General features: G+C 41.0%; 1 protein-coding gene across 1 annotated transcript in view; it reads right to left on the bottom strand.

The window, feature by feature from the left end:
- RAD18 (RAD18 E3 ubiquitin protein ligase) overlaps positions 1-19,413 on the bottom strand; it is a 136,633-nt gene that overhangs the window by 83,809 nt on the left and 33,411 nt on the right. Inside the window, exons 8-9 of the mRNA XM_063121492.1 lie at positions 14,426-14,502; positions 1,966-2,026 (exon numbers count right to left, since the gene is read on the bottom strand). Of these exons, the coding sequence (XP_062977562.1) occupies positions 1,966-2,026; positions 14,426-14,502 (138 nt within the window). The remainder of the gene's footprint in view (positions 1-1,965; positions 2,027-14,425; positions 14,503-19,413) is intronic.

Below are 19,413 nucleotides of genomic sequence, written 5' to 3'. Positions count from 1 at the left end.
TAAAATAAAAATGGAGTTTAAATACTCATTAAATCCAAATAGATTAAAAACACAATTTTAAAACACCACAATAAAATAAACAAAAACAGCACCCAACCCAAAAGAACATGCTTCAACAACAAGCTAGCTTACATGCCAAAGACCACTTTAAATTCTACCACATTATTTTTCTTCTTCAAGCACTCTCACTCAGACATACTTCACATTTACCCATTTACCACATTTACTCACTTCCGTGCTACAATGTTTGGAATCCTGTGGCTATGAAGGGGGGGGGGGGAGGAATCGACCGCACCCAAAAAGGTTCTTTTAAAGGTTGGAAAGGGCCTTTTAAAGCAGATGCTGACTGTAGTTTGTGAATTAAGTTTTTATAACCAATCCAAAACCCTGCTGCTCTCCTAACAGATCTTTAGTTACTATACTAATGGACCCACAGAAGTCCTATACTGGGCCAATCAAGGAAGTACCTGAAAGTACCTCAATTCTAAAACAGGCTTATAGCCACTTTAACATTAAATACAGTCTGATCTGCTGATCTAACTATTTCATAGACTTTACTGAACAAACGGCCAACTAATACTTAAAGTAAGTAAGGCACCAGCTCAGGTGTGGTGTTTTGTGCACAACTCTTCTGTTGACAAGTTGCCACCATTCCCCAACCCCACAAATTCCACTGTTACTTCCTCTTTCGTGGAAACCACATCTAAATTGGCAAATTATGGCTTGCCCTCCAAATGAAGATTGCAATCCAGCTTCAAACCGCACTTTGAAATCCTAGTTTGGACAAAAATGCAAACCACTGTTTACCAGCCTAGATGTAATTTGTGAAGTGATCAGAGAGCTTTGGCTATTCGGTAGTATAAAAATGTAATAAATAAACAGATGCATATTGCGGTTTGCACGAAAGAGAAAGTAACTAATCAAATCAGAATATGTGTTTAGATAATACAAACCATGATTTTGGGATAGGTGGAAGCATCCATTTAGGACACAATCCTATGGGGATGGCCATAAACCTCCAAACTCAGAGGCTTATGGCCATCCAATGCAGAGCAGGAGGAGCAGCAGAGAATATTACCCAGAGGACCTTCTCTTCTGCAGCTCCCAGGCTGTGGAACGGCCTGCCGGGAGAGATCATCAACTTAACCGTCTTTCTGAATTTAAAAAAGCTATAAAAACCAAACTCAGAGGCTTACGGACATCCTATGCAGAGCGGGAAGAGCAGCAGAGGCGGTCTTCACCTCCATGCTTCTTCTAATGTGCATTTTAGCTAGACAGGTGCTTTCGCTTATCTAGCTGAGACATCAAAGGAGGCTGGGGAGGGAAGGAGGCTGTGGAGCCCTCTGGGTATGGGGTAAGCCAGCCTCCCCAGTCCCCTCCCCTCGCACAGAAATGCTGCCTTTACCTTTCCTCAGAGGTCACCTTTGCAACATCGGAGAGGTAGCCACTGTGATTCTCTCTGTATCGACTATGAGGGGGAGGAGAAGGGGATGGGGAGCTCAGACTCCTGAGTCAGAGGTAAGAGTGGTGTCTCCGACCTCGGTGCCCAGAATCTGAACTATCCTATGGACCCCAGACTCTGGCTAGAGGCCGTAGGATTACTTTCTCAATCGATAGAATTGAAACAGACATTATTCTCCAATTTTCACTTTCACATAAGCCTGCCTAGAGTACCTTTCTTCCCACATCCTACTCATTGCAATTAAAGACAGCTAAGAAGAAGTTTGCCTCCTAAGCAAATCTCTCCGGTCTAGCAAAAGTGGGGGAAAGAGTTTTGATTCCCAATTATGGGTCCCTGCAGTCCCATAATGCTTGGTTCAACCCCTTTTCCAAAATTGAGAACAATTCTGCGGGGGGGAAAGAAGGATGAATATTTTACTTCCAGTTCATTTTGTAAGTGTACATTTCCTAAGAGAGTTTGTTTTTTTAAAAAAAAAATACAAAAGAAATAACGTTATTACTTACGATAATCTCTGTGAATTTCATCTATTTCATTCTCTGTCTGGTTCTTTGCAAATGTCATGCTCTGCAACAGTAGTACAAACATTACGTTTTAATGATGAAAGGATAAGGCTTATAAAGCTTTACACCAAAGATTTTAAGACATAATTATGTTGAAACCAAAAATAGTTTTTCTATTCCCCTCTGATACTCTTCCCCTTCTTGAAGGACTGTTTTTCAGCATTCTTTCCCATCATATCCAAACAACCTATTTGCATTTAACATTAGATGGGTTACTTAAAGAGAGGCCCTTTCTTCTACTTTGAAGAAAAGCAGTTGGCATTTATGTATCCCATTATTATAAAAAATAATAATCCCACAGTAAGTCTCGATGTTTTGATACAACAAAAGTATACTCTATTTTCCCTATATTTTTATCCGTCTATAGGAATAGCTCCCTTTGCATTTTAAGTGGTCTAATTTTACCACAGGAACCCAGGAGTGCAATTTCTTGAAGGAAGAAATGAAAATGGTGGTGATTAATAAGTAACCATAGAAGCTGCTTATACACAAAGCCAAGAATCAGTGGCACACAACACACACGGAAGGTTATCTATAAAAAAATCTGATACAGAATATCAGTTTTTCATACTTTAAAAACAGGTTTCTATCCCCCACCATTGTAGCACATTCAAAAATGCCCAGAATAAGTCCAGATGCAACATTCCCAATACTCCAAACCATTATTTGGAGGACTGAGAACATACTGGAGGCTCATGTACTCCCTCACATTCAATAAATTAGATCATATTTTGTCATAATATCTCAACCACAACACTATGGCTTACACTTGTCTTCCAAAACAGCACTACAGGACTACAATCAAACCACACTCTGTAATTCTAAGCAAGCACAAACCATAGTGTGATGTTTTGGGTTTAACAGCGAACTATAATTTGTGTCAAAGATGAACTAACTAATCGATTTTGAATGTGCAAGGTGAGCAAGCAACACAGAAGCCTGAACGTGCTCATATAATTCCAACAATGGTTTGGTATTGTCAACACAGTATACCATTAGTAGATCTCCAGGGTTTTCATCCAGGAGATTGTCCTACCCTATCTGGAAATGCAGGCGACTAAACCTGAGACCTTCTGCATGCAAAGCACATGCTCAATGAGAGATCCCCCTCTTATGACCTCCCTTTCAGTACTGCTATTCCTTAAACTACTTCACACATCAGTCAAATTAAATAACATCAGTTTATCTTCTTTAAAATAATTCCAATTTGGGGGTGGGGGTCTGAGATAGAATCCTGAAGTACTTGCACACACAAAATAGACTGAGAAAAATTTTAGAATTTTTTTAGAAAACCTCTGAAGTTTCTTTGCCAGTGAATTTGAATTCTTCAGGTTAGTGGCATTACCCCAAATGTAGTATATCAACACAATCAGCAACAGTCTATTGCTGTGCTCCGCTCCGATTTGGCAGATTCAAAGGCAGATCCGGATCAGGTCGGGGGAGCTGTGGATTGAGGCAAAGCGGTTTGCCTCCATCCAGAGCTCCCAACACAGGTAAGGGGGGAGGGGGCTCACCTGGCAGTGGCACCACTGCAGTCCGGGCAGCGGCGGCGCCATGCAAGTGGGCAGGGGGGCTTACCTGCCTCCGGCGCAGGCCTCAACTGAGGACCAGGCCTCAAAGCGGAAGCAGGCCGCAGCCTGCTCTTCCAGTTTGAGCCCTGGCCCTCAGTTGAAGCCTGCGACAGAGGCAGGTAAGTGGGGTGAGGGGGACTTACCTGCCGCCAGTGCCGCAGTTCGTGTGGTGCCAGCAGCGGAGCCAGGTAAGGGGGGAAGGGTTTTTACCTGCTTCCGTTGCAGTCCGGCGTCGGCTTCAACTGAGGACCAGGCTTCAAGCCGGAGGAGCAGGCCTGGCCTGCTCTTCCAGTTTGAACCCCGGCCCTCAGTTGAAGCTGCACCGGACCGCAATGGAGGCAGGTAAGTGGGGGGGGGGGCTTACCTGGCTCCGCCGCCACCACCGCAGTCCATGTGGCGATGGTTGCGGAGCCAGGTAAGAGGGCAGGGGGGGCTTATTCAGCCCCGTTTTGCCCCCCTTCCCCACTTGCCTGCCTCTGCCATCCACCACAGAGGCAAGTAAGTAGGGAAGGGGGGCAAAATATCAATCCGCCCCCTGGTTCTCGCTCCGCGGAGCGGGGGAGAGTCGGATTGGCCTGATCCGAAAGTTACAGATTGGGCCACGATGCGGTTCGGGGGATCCATGCACAGCCCTGGTCTATAAAGTACTTCAACTTTCAATTTAGTAGCGGCAATTAAACATATAACAGCAACTTTTCTATTATGCATTCTAATCCTTGAGCAACCTCTGACTTTATTTCTCACCAGCTTAGAATGCCCAGTACTTGTCCACTGAGGTCAAGCTTTGAGCAGGGGGAGGAGGTTGGCAAACATGTGCCCAGAAAGAGGTGGAGTAATGCTCATACCGACAGGGTTCACGTGATCGGGAAGGATATTAAGCCATGGTAGTTTATTTCTCCCCTCTCCCTGACTGCCAGTCGCGTGCCATGTCATTACCCTCGCTGAGCACAGTTTCTCATGTCGCTCAACCCCAGCTAGGGTGCACAGCAGGGATGGGTTACAAACCACCCCACAACAAGCCGTGGGTTGTCAGGTAGTTTGTGAACTCACCTGCCAACCCCCTTCGCTGGGTAATTAGAGTAATGATGTGCCACAGAACTGGAACACATGGGGCAGGGAAGTAAGCTACAGTGGCTCATTTACCTTCCCCAATCATGCAAACCTGGCCATTCCATCTTAAGTAGCAAGGACATGTCTTCACTACTAAACATTTGTTTAATGCTGACACTGCTACACACTGTACAGCCTGCAGATATAACACGGTCCTTGCCTAAAGAGCCCACATCTTAAAATTTAGGTAAAAAGTGACTCCAAAATACAGCCTTTGCCCAAATTCAGTAGAACACATATGTTTATAGAACTGCTGTCACATTCTGAACAGCCTGGTCAATATCGGAGTCATAAAATAACCACATTTAATTAGGATAAAAATTGTCTATGCACATTTATTTATATTATTGCACTTTTAGACAACACAATAACCAGAGTTCTGCTCATCATCTCAACATGAAGGGAATGTCGCCATGAAGAACCTTGATGGTGGGCCTTTTCTGTAGCAGCACCCACCCTCTGGAAGACCCTCCTTCATGCAGTTCGGGAGGCGGAAAATGTAGTAACTTTTAAACGCCTCCTAACAATGTATATTTTTGAACAAGCCTTCCCTGGACTGTAATTTATTCTGATTTTATATTATTTTAAAGTTTTAATATCTGGATTTTATGGTTTTAGTTGTAAACTGCCCAGAGAGCTTAGGCTGTTAGGCAGTATAAATAATGTAATATATAAGTAAATAAAATAAATAAAACCAGAGTTCTTGGGAGATAGAGGTGGGGGCAGACAGGTAAATTAAAAACATAAAATACAAAATAATAAACAATGATAGAACAGCACATAATAAAGTAAAGATAAAACAGAAGCAAGGGATAGAGGCAATGGAGCAGAGAAAACTAAAATAAACCAATAGCAAAATAAATCACTGTGAAGATCTAAAAGTACTAGACTAATCTGATCTCATTCTTTTATCAGGTAACCTCCTTTGGGGGGCGGAGCTTGGCAGCCATGGCGGTGGCAGGTTTCTTCTGAGGCTCTGAGCGGCGTTGCCGGAAAAAGCAATTATCTATTTTTTAATGGGCATAAATCTTTGAGCAAACGACAGGAAATGATTATAAAAGCTATCGGAGCTGGAAAGTGTTGAGAAGAGCCGATGGGATGAGGTGAGCTTGACGGAATGTCTTTATAAACTGCAGAGGCAAAACCGAAAGTAAAGTAACATGATTGATGTCGCAGTTTGAAAAGAAAGAACTTATGCTTGTTAGACGTTGATCTGATTTACAGCGATCCTCACTTCTCATCCTTTATCTTAAGTTGGAAAGATTGAAATACTGGCTTTGAAGTTGTTTGCTGTAATCTTTGTAAAGTGGAAAGTGGAAGCTGTTTGCGGTGTGCCGAGAAGGGGGGGGGGTGAAGGGGAAGAAACAGCATTCTGTGAGGGAGATGTGGGATTTTGAGAAACTATGAATGATTGGATCTGATCCCCTCTAGTGAATGCTGTTGTGAACTGAATATATTTCCTCCCCCTCGGGAAGAAGGTGGTGTGTTTGGCACATAGAAGAGAAGCCAGTAAAAGTTGCTAAGGAAGTGGGGGCTCTAAGATTTATGCCCTACTCAGAAGGGTCCTATGTCCAACATTAAAAAAAAGATTAAGAAGTGGGAAAAGTTGAATATACAAAAAAAGAAACCTTCAAATCATAATTTAACCCACCTCTCCCACCTGGAAGATACAGCCCCTGGAACAGACCAGGAAGACAAAGTTATAGACCCAGTTTCTTTGGATACAGTACCAAATAAAGAAAAGAATATGGCTGAAGGGGGAAAAGCAATGGACAGCAACTTTCCCTCCCTAGCAGAAATTAAGGCAGTTATTGTAGAGAATAATATCATCATTTTTAAAAAAATGGATCTGCAAATGAATGAATTTAGACAACAAATGCGTGTTCTTTTGGATAAGACCGCAGAAAACTCGGATAAGATCAAAGAGATAGAGGCAAAAGCGGAATTGGACCAGAAGAAGCAAGAGGCTTTTGAAAAATCAACAAATATTCAATTTAAGGAATGGGAATTACGTCTGATCGCCTTGGAAGATCAATCTCGTAGATCTTCAATTCGAATAAAGCAGCTGAAGCAGATACAAGGAGAAGATCTTAGAGAAATCATTCTGAACTGGTTCAAAGAGCTGATGCCTGACATACTAATAGATGGATCGGATCTGGACCGAGTCCACCGCGTGGGGGGGCAAAACTACAAAGGGACTAGAGATATTTTGGTGAAATTTGGTAACTATTATAAAAAAGAGCAAATCATGAAAGAATTGAGATCTTTGACCCAGTTACAATATAAAGGCAAAGCAGTGCAAATTTATAATGATCTTTCTCAACATACATTAAATTGGAGACGGAGTATTAAACCAATAACTGGAATGTTAATGCAGAACAAAATTCCATACGCATGGGGTTACCCGGTTTTCTTAAGATTTACATATGGGAGGAGGGAACACAGAGTAACCTCATTGGATCAAGGTAAAGAATTGCTGAAGAGGCTGGGTCTGGATGGGGAAGCAAATGGGGCTGGAGTGGGTGGGGGAGGGAATGAGGCTGGGACATCTGGAGAGTAAGAGAATTGTTAATTATGTTTGGAGATAATTGCAAATAGAAATGCTAATATAGAAACCTGCCGGCCAGGCGCAGCACTGCCTCCCCCCCCCCCTTTAAAGTAGATGGCTGGAGTACTAGACTCACGGGGATATGGGGGGGGGATTAGAGTGGGGGGGTGGGGAGGGGGGGAAGGTAGGAGAGGAGGGATTGGGGTAGGAGGGTGGGGGTTTTATGTATGGAGTTTGTTTTTTTATGTAAGCAAGTCTGAACTGCTGAGCACAAGGGATCGGAAGAGATTTCAAAAGGGTGATTATGGATAAAAAGATAAAGGTATCAACACTCAATGTTAAAGGTTTGGGGGCAGTCGTGAAAAGGAAGAGAATAGAACAAATGCTTAATAAAGAGGGATCAGATATTATAATGGTCCAAGAGACACACCAAGGCTCCGAGAATTCGAATATGATAAAATTAAAGTGGTTAGCCTATTATGAAAAGTCATTAGGGACATCGAAAAAAAATGGAGTGGCCACTTTGATTTCAAAAAAAAGTGGGTTTATATTAGAAGAAGTAAAAAAGGATGATAAGGGCAGATATCTTATGTTAAAAGGTAAAATTGAGGGAAAGGTCTATACTTTGATTAATGTTTATGCCCCAAATGAGAGGCATAGAGAGTTTTTTATAAAGTTGTTTAAAGAAATAGAAGAATTTAAGGAGGGGTATGTTATATTAGCTGGGGATTTTAATATGGTTATGGATAATAAACGGGACAGGTCAAATCCCACTAATGCTGAAAAGAGGAACAATATGACTATATTGAATAAATTAGTAAAAGAAAATGATTATTTAGATTCGTGGCGTTTACTTAACGGGAATAGGCCTGGATTTTCATACTTTTCCCCAGTTCATCATACATACTCCAGGATAGATTATATATTTGTTTCAAAAGATTTTGCAACGAGGATTTGTAAAATGGAAATGGGGGTAATAAAAGTAACTGATCATGCCTTGTTAAGTCTAGAATTTACAGTTAAGAAAGATTATAAAGAGGCATATAGATGGAAGCTGAATACAAAGATATTGAAATATAATAAAATAGTAGATAAAATTCGGAAGGAACTGTCGGAGTCATGGGAAATTAATGAAAAAGGAGGAACAGCTGGGTCAGTCATTTGGGACACCATGAAGGCTGTAGCAAGAGGAATCTGTATTAGAGAAACATGTAGTTTAAAAAGACAACAACGTGCAGAACAGGAAAAGTTAGAGATAGAAATTAAAAACTTGGAGGAAAGATATTGGCGAGTTAAAGATAAATATAAATTAGTGGAAATACAAGCTAAGAAGAAACAATTAGAAAATTTAAATATAGAAGAGATTCAAAAGAATTTAATGTATATGAAAAGGGAATATTTTGAAAACAGTGATAAGAACTCGAGGTTGCTTGCCAAGCTCACACAAAAAGAAAAAGGGAGGAATGGGATAGAAACGTTGAAAGATAGCCGAGGGAATTATTGTCATGCAATGAAAGCTAAAATAAAAATTTTTCAGGAATTCTATCAGGAATTGTATAAGGGTAAAGAAAGTCAACAAGAAAAGGTGGAGGAGTATATTGGAAGGTTTATAAAGAAGGGAATAAAATTAGAATATAAGGAGTTAATGGAGTCAGTAATAACTCAAAGAGAAGTTGAAGAGGTTATTGATAAGTTAAAAGTTGGTAAATCACCGGGAGCAGATGGTTTGGGTCCAGAATATTATAAGGTCTTCAAAGACTGTTTAGTTCCAAAATTAATGGAACTTTATAATAGGATATTATCAGGAGAGAAGATACCTGAATCATGGGAACATTCAGTGATAATTCTGATCCCAAAACCAGATAAAGATTTGACTAATCCCGATTCTTATAGACCTATTTCTTTAATAAATCAGGATGCTAAAATTTTTACATCTATTATGGCCAAACGGCTAAATAAATTTTTGGCAGAATATATAGGAGCAGATCAATGTGGGTTTGTGGTAGGAAGGCATATGCATAATTTAGTGGGTAGAGTTTTAAATGTAATAAATGTAATAAAAAAAGCAAATATTAAGGCAGGTATTATGGCATTAGATATTTTTAAAGCTTTTGATTGTGTGAGCTGGCAGGCACTAAAGAGTATTATAGATAAATTGGGATTTGGAAATAAATTTAAAAATGTAATAGAACAGCTATATTCCCAAAATACGGCGGTAGTGGTGGTAAATGACGGACTTACTGAAAAGATACGACTAGCCAGAGGAACAAGACAAGGATGTCCGCTCTCGCCGGTCCTGTTTGTAATGGTTATGGAAGTTTTGGCGAAGGCACTAAGGGAGGATGAAGAGTTAGAAGGAATTGGAGAGGTAAGGGAAATAAAGTTAAACATGTTTGCGGATGACACTTTATTGACCATTAAGAATCCATTAAGAAAGTTAGAAAGAATTAAATATCAGTTGAGGGAATTTGAGGAAATTACAGGGTTAAAAATAAATTGGTCTAAATCAGAGATGATGTTGTTTAACTATACCAAGAAGGAAGAAAAGGATTGGGAATTTAAGGGAATGGAATTGAAAGTTAAGAATGAGATTAAATATTTGGGAATTAAAATTACAAAAAATTTAGAGAATCTTGAAAAGGAAAATTTAACGAGGTTAAAGAAAGAGGTATTAGAGAAATTGGAGAAATATAAAAGATTAAATTTATCTTGGTTCGGAAGAATAGCCTTAATAAAAATGAAGATATTAGCTAAAATTAATTTTGTATTTAGAATGTTACCTATAAAAATATCAGAAACCGAGATAAAAAGTTGGCAAAATATTATTAATAAATATTGTAATGGAGAAAAGAGAGCAAGAGTGAATAAAAATAATTGGTACCTAAGCCAAAAAAAGGGGGGAATGGGTCTCCCAAACATAAAATTATACTACGTAGCAAATAGATTAAGACATGTTGTAGAAACAATTATGGGAGTAGGAGATTTATATTGGATGGAAGAAAAAACCATAAATAAGGTAGAGATGAATTTGGAGAATGTTTTTTTTAAAGATGGAGGAAGAAAGTGGGTTGGAAGTATAGATAATCCACTCCTGAGGACTCAATGGGAAATTTGGAGTAAATTTAAAGGGAAGCTGCTTCCGAGCAACTCTCCCTTAGCACCGATAATAATGTTAAAGAATTTCCCAGAGGATCTAAAGGGTAGATTATGTAAAATATTAAAAGAGAAAAATAAAATAAGATTAAAGGATTGGGTAAGAGATATTAAAACAAGAGAGGATATGGAAAATTTGTTAAAGGATAAGAAGCTATCTTGGCTAGAATATGGTCAATTAGAGCAATGGAATAAAAAGTGGATTAAAGATAATAGAATGTGCAGAAAGATGACGAGGTTTGAAGAATTAGTAGTAAGTAAGGAGGAAGGGAAAGGAGGGAGTATAGTTTCAAAAGGATTAATGAGTGAAATATATAAAATATTGTTAGAGAAGGAGTTTAGAGAGAATACAGAGAAAATGGTTTGGGAATCAGATTTGAAGATACAAATAGGGCGACAGAGCTGGGAGGGACTATGGAAACAAAGAGTGTTGAGAAGTTTATCAGTAAGAATAAAGGAGAATTATTTTAAAATCCTATGGAGGTGGTACCTAACCCCGGTTAGATTGAATAAGATAAGTGATCAACATTCAGCAAATTGTTGGAGAGGTTGTGGGGAAAAAGGAACGTATTTACATATGTGGTGGCAATGCAAATATGTACAAAGATTATGGAAGATGGTGTTCTCAGAAATTGAAGAAATAGTGGGAATGAAAATAGAACAAACACCAAAAATAGCATTGCTGTCACTATTTGAAGATATAAAGTGTGGAAAAGGAACTATAGAGCTGATATCGAATTTGTTGGTTGCAGCACGACTGATGGTAGCTAGGAACTGGAAGGTCCAAGGGGAATATACTATTGAGGAATGGTACAAAGAAGTATGGGACATAGCCATTAATGATAAACTGACATGTAATATTAAGTGGAGAAAAGGCGTAACTAAAATAAATGAGTTCGAAGGAATTTGGAAACAGTTCCTAGTGTTTGTGTTTACTAAGGGAAGTGGGAAACCACCAGCAGAAGAAACGATTAGATTTTGGACTCAAGAATGATCCCGAGGTGGGGGGTGCACTTTTATGTTAAGAACGAAGATGTTGTAGTATGATAAGGTATATGTAATAGTTTTTGATATTTGTACTCAACAATCATTCAATATGTATGCAGCAGATATTTGATGTTTTTCTTTTTCTTATTGTGTTTTGTTTCAGTTATATTTGGTAATGTTTATCTATGTTTATAAATTTTTAAAAAAAAAAAAAAAAAAGGTAACCTCCTTTGTGGACTGTGCAAATGCAGTGGACATAACATATCTTGACTTCAGCAAAGCTTTTGACAAAGTACCACATGAGATTCTGATCAGCAAAATAGCTAAAAGTGGACTAGATGGAACAACTATTAGGTGGATCCACAGTTGGCTACAGAATCAGACTCAAAGAGTGCTTATCAATCGTACATTCCCAACTGGGGGCAGATAATGACCGGGGTACTGCAGGGTTCAGTCCTGGGCCCTGTGCTCTTCAACATTTTTATTAATGACTTGGATGAGGTGGTGCAGGGAATGATTATCAAATTGCAGATGACACAAAATTGGCTGGGAGAGCTAACACCCTGGAAGACTGAAACAAACTTCAAAATGATCTTGATAGGCTGGAGCTAAAGGCTGGGAGGTGCTGCTTCTGGGGGAGAAATGCTGGACCATCAAGGGGGAGCTATTCCACCTGCTCCCCTCCCCCCCCCACCTGGAGACTTTAAAGCAAGGCTGGAGCTAAAGGCTGGGAGGTGCTGCTTCTGGGGGAGAAATGCTGGACCATCAAGGGGGAGCTATTCCACCTGCTCCCCTCCCCCCCCCACCTGGAGACTTTAAAGCAAGGCTGGAGCTAAAGGCTGGGAGGTGCTGCTTCTGGGGGAGAAATGCTGCACCATCAAGGGGGAGCTATTCCACCTGCTCCCCTCCCCCCCCCACCTGGAGACTTTAAAGCAAGGCTGGAGCTAAAGGCTGGGAGGTGCTGCTTCTGGGGGAGAAATGCTGCACCATCAAGGGGGAGCTATTCCACCTGCTCCCCTCCCCCCCCACCTGGAGACTTTAAAGCAAGGCTGGAGCTAAAGGCTGGGAGGTGCTGCTTCTGGGGGAGAAATGCTGGACCATCAAGGGGGAGCTATTCCACCTGCTCCCCTCACCCCCCCCCCCACCTGGAGACATTAAAGCAAGGCTGGAGCTGAAGGCTTTCCTTACCTGGTTTGTTTTGCTGTACATGCGTATTTAGTATATTTTGAATATTATTGTGATAATGTTGATTTGTACGTTGTTAAATATTGTTGTAGTTTTTAACTTTTGTAAACAGCCCAGAGAGCTTCGGCTTTTGGGCGGTATAAAAATGCAATAAATGAAATGAAATGAAATGAAAACGGAGTGCTGGGCTGAAAACAACTAAGTGTAATTTAATAGGGATAAATGCAAAGTTCTAGACCTAGGAAAAAGAAACCAAATGCACAGTTACAAGAAGGGATACTTGGCTCAGCCATACTAAAAGCGAGAAGGATCTTGGAATTGTTGTAGCTCACAAGCTGAATATGAGCCAATAGTGTGATGTGGCTGCAAAAAAAACAAAAAACAAATGCTATTTTGGACTTCATTAATAGATGAATAGCTTCCAAATCGTTCCCCTCTATTCAGCACTGCTTAGGCCTCATCCTGAGTATTGTGTCCAGTTCTGGGCGCCACACTTCAAGAAGGATGCAGACAAGCTGGAGGGGGTTCAGAGGAGGGCAACGAAGATGATCAGGGGTCTGGAAATAAGCCCTATGAGAGACTGAAAGAACTGGACATGTTTAGCCTTGAGAAGAGAAGACTGAGGGGAGACATGATAGCACTCTTCAAATACTTGAAAGGTTGTCACACAGAGGAGGGCCAGGATCTCTTCTCGATCCTCCCAAAGTGCAGGACACGGAAAAATAGGCTCAAGTTACAGGAAGCCAGATTCCGGCTGGACATCAGGAGAAATTTCCTGACTGTTAGAGCAGTATGGCAATGGAACCATTTACCTAGGGAGGTAGTGAGCTCTCTCACACTAGAGGCAGCTGGACAGCCATCTATTAGGGATGCTTTAAGGTGGATTACTGCATTGAGCATGGGATTGGACTCAATGGCTTTACAGGCCCCTTCCAACTCTACTATTCTATGATTCTATGTTTCTTCTAAAAACCATTCTTAAAATACTTGGGAGAATAAAAAGGTAGTACCTAAGTGACAATAATGTAGGCACAAAGCCAGCCTTTCTGGTTAGGGCATTCCATAGACGGAGAGTCACTAATGAAGTATCAGGATGGGGCCTGGGCTCCCTGATTTGGTTTCAGATGCTGAGTCAGACTCGGAGCGTGAACTAGAAGAAGGCCAGCCAAGACAGGGAGCATGGGGAGGAAATTCCCCAAGACTCTCCCAGGAGTCAGGGAGGAATCTTCCAGGGAGGTTATTAAACTTGAGGCCCAGGTTCAGGGATTGTCTCCCCCTCTCACCCACTCCAGGAACTCTGTCAGAGAGAAATGGAGCATCAGAACAGACAGATCCCAGAGTCCACCGTCGGGCCAAACACACAGAGTTGAGAGGAGATGGGAGGCGGTCTGCCAGGCTAAATGCATGTTAGATCTTGCGTCATGAGGACCCTTCCTGAAGGAAGTGTCCAGGAAAAGCCTCTCGGTCATGGCGGGAAACCTTCCATTTAGTTGATAGGCAACTGGCTTGCTTTGTTTGGCTAATTAAGCTTAGAGCATAGCTCCTATCATTCACAGTCCCTTCAGGTGTAAAGAGATGGGGTGGGGTGGGGGTTACTGAACTATCTTTGTGGATTGCACAGCGAATCTCTTTGCTGTCTCACATTTCGGTGAGAGAGCTTGGAATTATGACAAACAAGACCCTCTGCCTTGCAGCCACTTGTCTCCTCTCATCTGTCAGAGGTACCTGGAGGAGGGCCTCGTACTGTATTACTAAATAGAGTAATACATTGGTGTGGAGCCTTTGCTAGTTGTCAAATCAAATGAAATGGAGTGTTTACTAGGTTTTTTATCAAAGCTTATCAACTTACATCTTCCCTAGGTTTGCTGGATTCAAGCTGCATCCGAGTCTTCTCGACGTTTTCCAGCTCTTTTACTATTTCAGCAACTGTTGGAATAAACAAACACCATGAACAACAGCTGAACATCACATGAGGTCTTACTATATCCAGGTATAAAGTATTTCTAAGAGCATGTTCAGTCTTTTTATAAGGGCTGAAACACACTAGTATTTTGAACTACAATGGAACTCTGAGAGAAGGGAGAGATGTATCTCATTACATGTTTAAGGCAAGTCCTGAACAGGAGAGGAAAGACTGGGTCTGTGGAAATTGGTGAAATGGGTGGGGAGGATCAGTAACCACCACCCAGATCCCAGGAAGAACTCATAATTAGGAAATATTTCTCCTGTCTTTAACTGAAATTATTATGAGCAAGCTGTAAGAGACTTCTCAGCAAATCCTTGATGGCTGATGCCTTTGAGAATTAGATAACTTTTTCAGTAGCCACGTGGTAAGGAAAATTATTCCTGTGGCTGGCTGTAGTTACAGCCTGCTGTTCCTACAACAGGTGCTCCAACAGCAACCTATCTACTGGCCAACGCTTGTCATTTCCTGCTCTGTGTGCCCCATACTTCACCCATCCCAAAGGCTACTGTCAGCAATACAAAAAAGGGTTAAGACCTAAGAAACTTGAACACAGAAGTGCGCTGAGAGAACTTTGGATACCAGTAGAGCAGGGTCTGTGGAGCACCAGCTTTTCTCCAAGTGACAGTTTTATTTCTCACTTGTCAACTCCCTGCCTTTGCTCTGTGCTTTAATAACAGCTGTGAGACTGACAGCCTCAGAAGCAGGGGCCTTTCCACCGTACAGGTTTTGCATTGATCAGATGGTTCTTTGAATGATTCAAATGGACAGAAATGTTTCACAGGAATGTGCCACACACGTAGCTCATTCAAAGACAATTCCAAGACATACAGAGATGTGTTTGTGTTGAGTTGCTATCCAGAAAATGACACATGACTGAATTACCAACTGTTTGCCTATATTCATCTGTAAGAGATTTGTGAGCCCAAGGCTGGTTAAGAGCCAAACGCAAGCAAGCACTGGGCACATTCTCTCTGGTGGGCTTTCCAAGAGCTACTGCTAAGTTCCTGACCATCTGCTTGCTTGTTTGATCCTTGCATAATGAACTAGCCAGCCCTATTCAATATGGAACCAAACAAGTTGGAAGCAATCAGGATAAACACCTGGGCCAGTCCAGCAGAGGCATCAGACAACACGATACAATTTTAGTTCCTGCTTATCACACTTATCTGGGTTGTGCTACACTATCTCTATTCCAATTTAAAATTACACAATATTCAATAAGGCTGCTTAATTCAGGATCAGAAGACGTACAGGTGGGGTCAACACTTTTGAGCATCAGGCTTTCAGATCGTAGTACTTCTTTCACTGGAGGGGAATTTAGAAAAGAAAAGAGAGAGAGAGATTGGGAGGAAACAGGAGGATAGACTGATTCACTTAGATCAAGATATTTAATCACTCTTTCTGGTTTGCTTGCCAAGTTTTCAAACTGGAGTGAGGGGGAGGGGCAGTGGCATCAGGAGCACCTACACAGAGACCAGTTCAGAGAAAGCAAGCTTGTTATGATCAAGTCATGATACCTTTCAATTTAAGTTATGCTGGGAATTATACTTTACCAGGGCTTCAGGGTAAAGACCTGTAAGGGGCAAGGCAGAGGGTGCACAAGCAGAACACTAACCACAAGGAAAGCTAGGGACAGTTGAAGATTAACAGAATAAGCTGTTTTTTCTTTTTGACAAAGCTTAAAAAGAACTATTTTCAAATCAAGATGGGTGAGTTTGCGCATCTCTACAAGTAACATATTACTCACCAAGGCGAGCACAGCTCAAAATCATATATGGCAACCTACCATCACCTCAGTAAGAGTCTGGGGCTGTAAAGGTGGGTGATTTCAAGCATTCGGCAGGCCTCAAATCAGGGCTTATGGGCTGCTTTTGGCTTAGTGGATCACAAAGATACTTATTTATTTACTTTATGTTACCTTCATCATAAGATTCCAAGGCAGTTTATAGTATTAAAATATAGCATCAACATCCAGTTTTGAAAAAAACAAAACCCAAAACCAATATTAACTCAGCAATTACTAGGTTGCAGAAATCTTGAATATGTCAACCATTTACAATTCTGTATCCCATTTAATGAGTTCCAAGATGGGAGTTTTTAAACAAATGTTAAATGGGGGGGGGGAGGGGGCTGATTTAAAAAAATACTTCATAAACCAAAACTTTCTTCTTCATAGACCAAGAAAAATCTAGATTGCAGTCATGAATTTTAGGAAAATTTTGTCCATCTCTCTTGACAATGAGGAGTGAAGACCACACCAATGAGCCCTTATAGAAGCAAACAGCATACAATGTAAAATACCATCCCCACTCCTGAAATAAAACATGTGCCAACCCTGATGCAATTTAGGCACTGACGACTTTTTTTAAAAATTCACTTTGACACTTGATGATTTACAATGCCTGTCATTCTGATTTTTAGCTGATTAATGTTGGCTATGTTTTTAGTATGTTTGAATTGTTTTTGTATATTTATATTTTATATTTGTATCTTATGTTTTTTTGTATACCACCTAGATATGTTTTCACGTGACAGTGGTATAGAAATGTTTTAAAAGAATAAATACATTGAGAGCTATATGTTTTGCTGGATTGTACCACTTGAAACTTCAGGTGGAAGATAAAATGCTTAACATTCTCATGAAAAATGAAAGAAAAAATCTCCCTGCACAATCAACAGAGAGAAAGATCAACTAGAACATTATCTCTGGAATTCTAATTTGAATATGCAATGATTTCTCTGTCTTTTTTAATGCAGGGGACCATCCCACCATGCAATGCCTCACCTGTATCCGACTTGGTGCAATACAGCAACAGATGAGTCATGCAAGACTATTGATCATCTACAGCCACTCTTTGTTCGCCCCTGCTCTGTCCAGTTTCTAGTTCCTGACTATGGGCGAGCTTTCACTGAGGTCATACACTTGGGCTGTACCACTTCAGCCTACAAGTGGGGGCTCACATAATTGATTGCTCATCTATACAAAATAATTTCTTCTACATTTTTAAACCTAGCAGGTCAAGGAGAACTAGATGAAAAGGGGGGTGGACGTGCATGTGAGAAAGAAAGTGGTGTCAATCATGTGAGCCCCCACATGCAGTCTGAAGTGGGGAATGGCCACAGATAGTAGAGAGCATGCTTTGCATGCAGAAGGTCCCACGTTAAATCCCTGGATTCCCACTTAAAGAATCAGGTAAGTATAAGTTAGTAAGTAAATAAATTAACGGTGCAATCCCATTCGTTCCATTCCCGATGCTCGTAAGCCTCTGAACTCGGGAGGTTTATGAGGAACCAGTGCAGAGTGCAAGGAGCAGCGGAGGCAATCACCTCCTCCACTGACCCTCCCGCTCTGCATTTCAGCTAGACTGGCTTTTTTGCCCATCTATCTGAGACACATCAGAGAAAGAGGGAAGGAAACTGGAGAGCTCATATCCCAGCCTCTCCAGTTAGCAGGGTTCTTTCTGCCCCAACTGCAAGGGGAAGGGAACCGCAGATTCCTGGCTCCATGAATCCAAAGTATGACGCTGTCTAGGGGCCATAGGATTGCTTTCTAGGTAGGTAAATAAATAGAATAAATAAATATAAAATAAATGAACAGATGATGGGAAAGTCCTGTCTGAGATCCTGGCCAGCCCTTCGCCTAAAAAGTAGAAAATACTAGATTAAAGGGGCATTTAACATGAGCTGGTATAAGGCAGGTTCCTTTATTCCTAAGGAGCATCTAATGTTCTCCAAACAAGGGAGAACTACGCCTACGAGCATTCATGCTTAATGTTGATGTCAGTACCAGCACGAAAATATTTTGCAACAGTCAATAGAGCCAAAACAAATAGGAAAAAGGAAAACATGTGCCTGAACAACACATGTGGGTGACTGTTCATTCAGTTTCCTTTGATCAATATTTTCTACTATTCATTTGAGTATTACCCTTATAGTTAGCACAGAAATAAAAGTTGCCAGAAAGTCAGCATGCCCCAGTGAATAGCATGTGGGATTTGAGCCTGAAACGCCAGATTCTGCATCCCTGCCTTGCAATCAGCTCACAAGATGAAAACTTTGGGCAAATCACTCTCCTTCGATTACCATTTCCTATCTGTGAAATGAAAATATCATCGCTGTGCATGAAGAGACAGAGATAAAGCTGAGGTAAAAGTTTAGGTTGTGTTCTGTTTCAATGACTGAAGGACTAAATGTGCGGTGTGGTGTAGTGGCTAAGGTGTTGGACTGGGAGTTGGGAGATCCGGGTTCTAGAACCCACTCGGACATGGAAACCCACTGGGTGACTTTGGGCCAGTCACATACTCTAAGCCCAACCTACCTCACAGGGTTGTTGTTGTGAGGATAAAATGGAGAGGAGGATTATGATGTACGCTACCTTGGGTTCCTTGGAGGAAAAAGGGTGGGATATAAATGTAATAAATAATAAATAAATAAAATGGATTAACAATAGAAGAAAAATGTATGCCTTTTACTCCAGGCTTGTGCCTGAGAAGAGTTACATTGAAAATATGGCATGCTGGTGGAATGGCAGTTACTGTTTATACTGAGAGGAAAATAAGGGAAATGAAGCCAGGTTTCTGTCTTTATATATGGATTAAAAGGTAGGATTGAAATTGGTATTACCTGATCGGAAAATAAATGAACATTCTAAAGATGCCCATTGATCCTAAGTTTAAACCTGGGCAGTGTGATCGAATGTTGACCAAAGCTGATTGGATGAAAAGTTCTGACTGGAGCAAATATAAGGACATGTTGAGGGCCTGTCAGCAGGGGGGTCTGACAGAAGAGTTTGCCTGAGGAAGAATAAACAGGAGATGACTTCATCAGGAGAGGAAGACATTGGCAAAGAAGAAGAGCAGCCACAAGTCTGA

The sequence above is a fragment of the Elgaria multicarinata genome, chromosome 3 (genome assembly GCF_023053635.1).
Source record: "Elgaria multicarinata webbii isolate HBS135686 ecotype San Diego chromosome 3, rElgMul1.1.pri, whole genome shotgun sequence".
In the NCBI taxonomy this organism is placed as follows: Eukaryota; Metazoa; Chordata; class Lepidosauria; order Squamata; family Anguidae; genus Elgaria; species Elgaria multicarinata.
The sequence above is the reverse complement of the archived record's forward strand: the minus strand, read 5'-3'. Positions and strand labels throughout refer to the sequence as shown.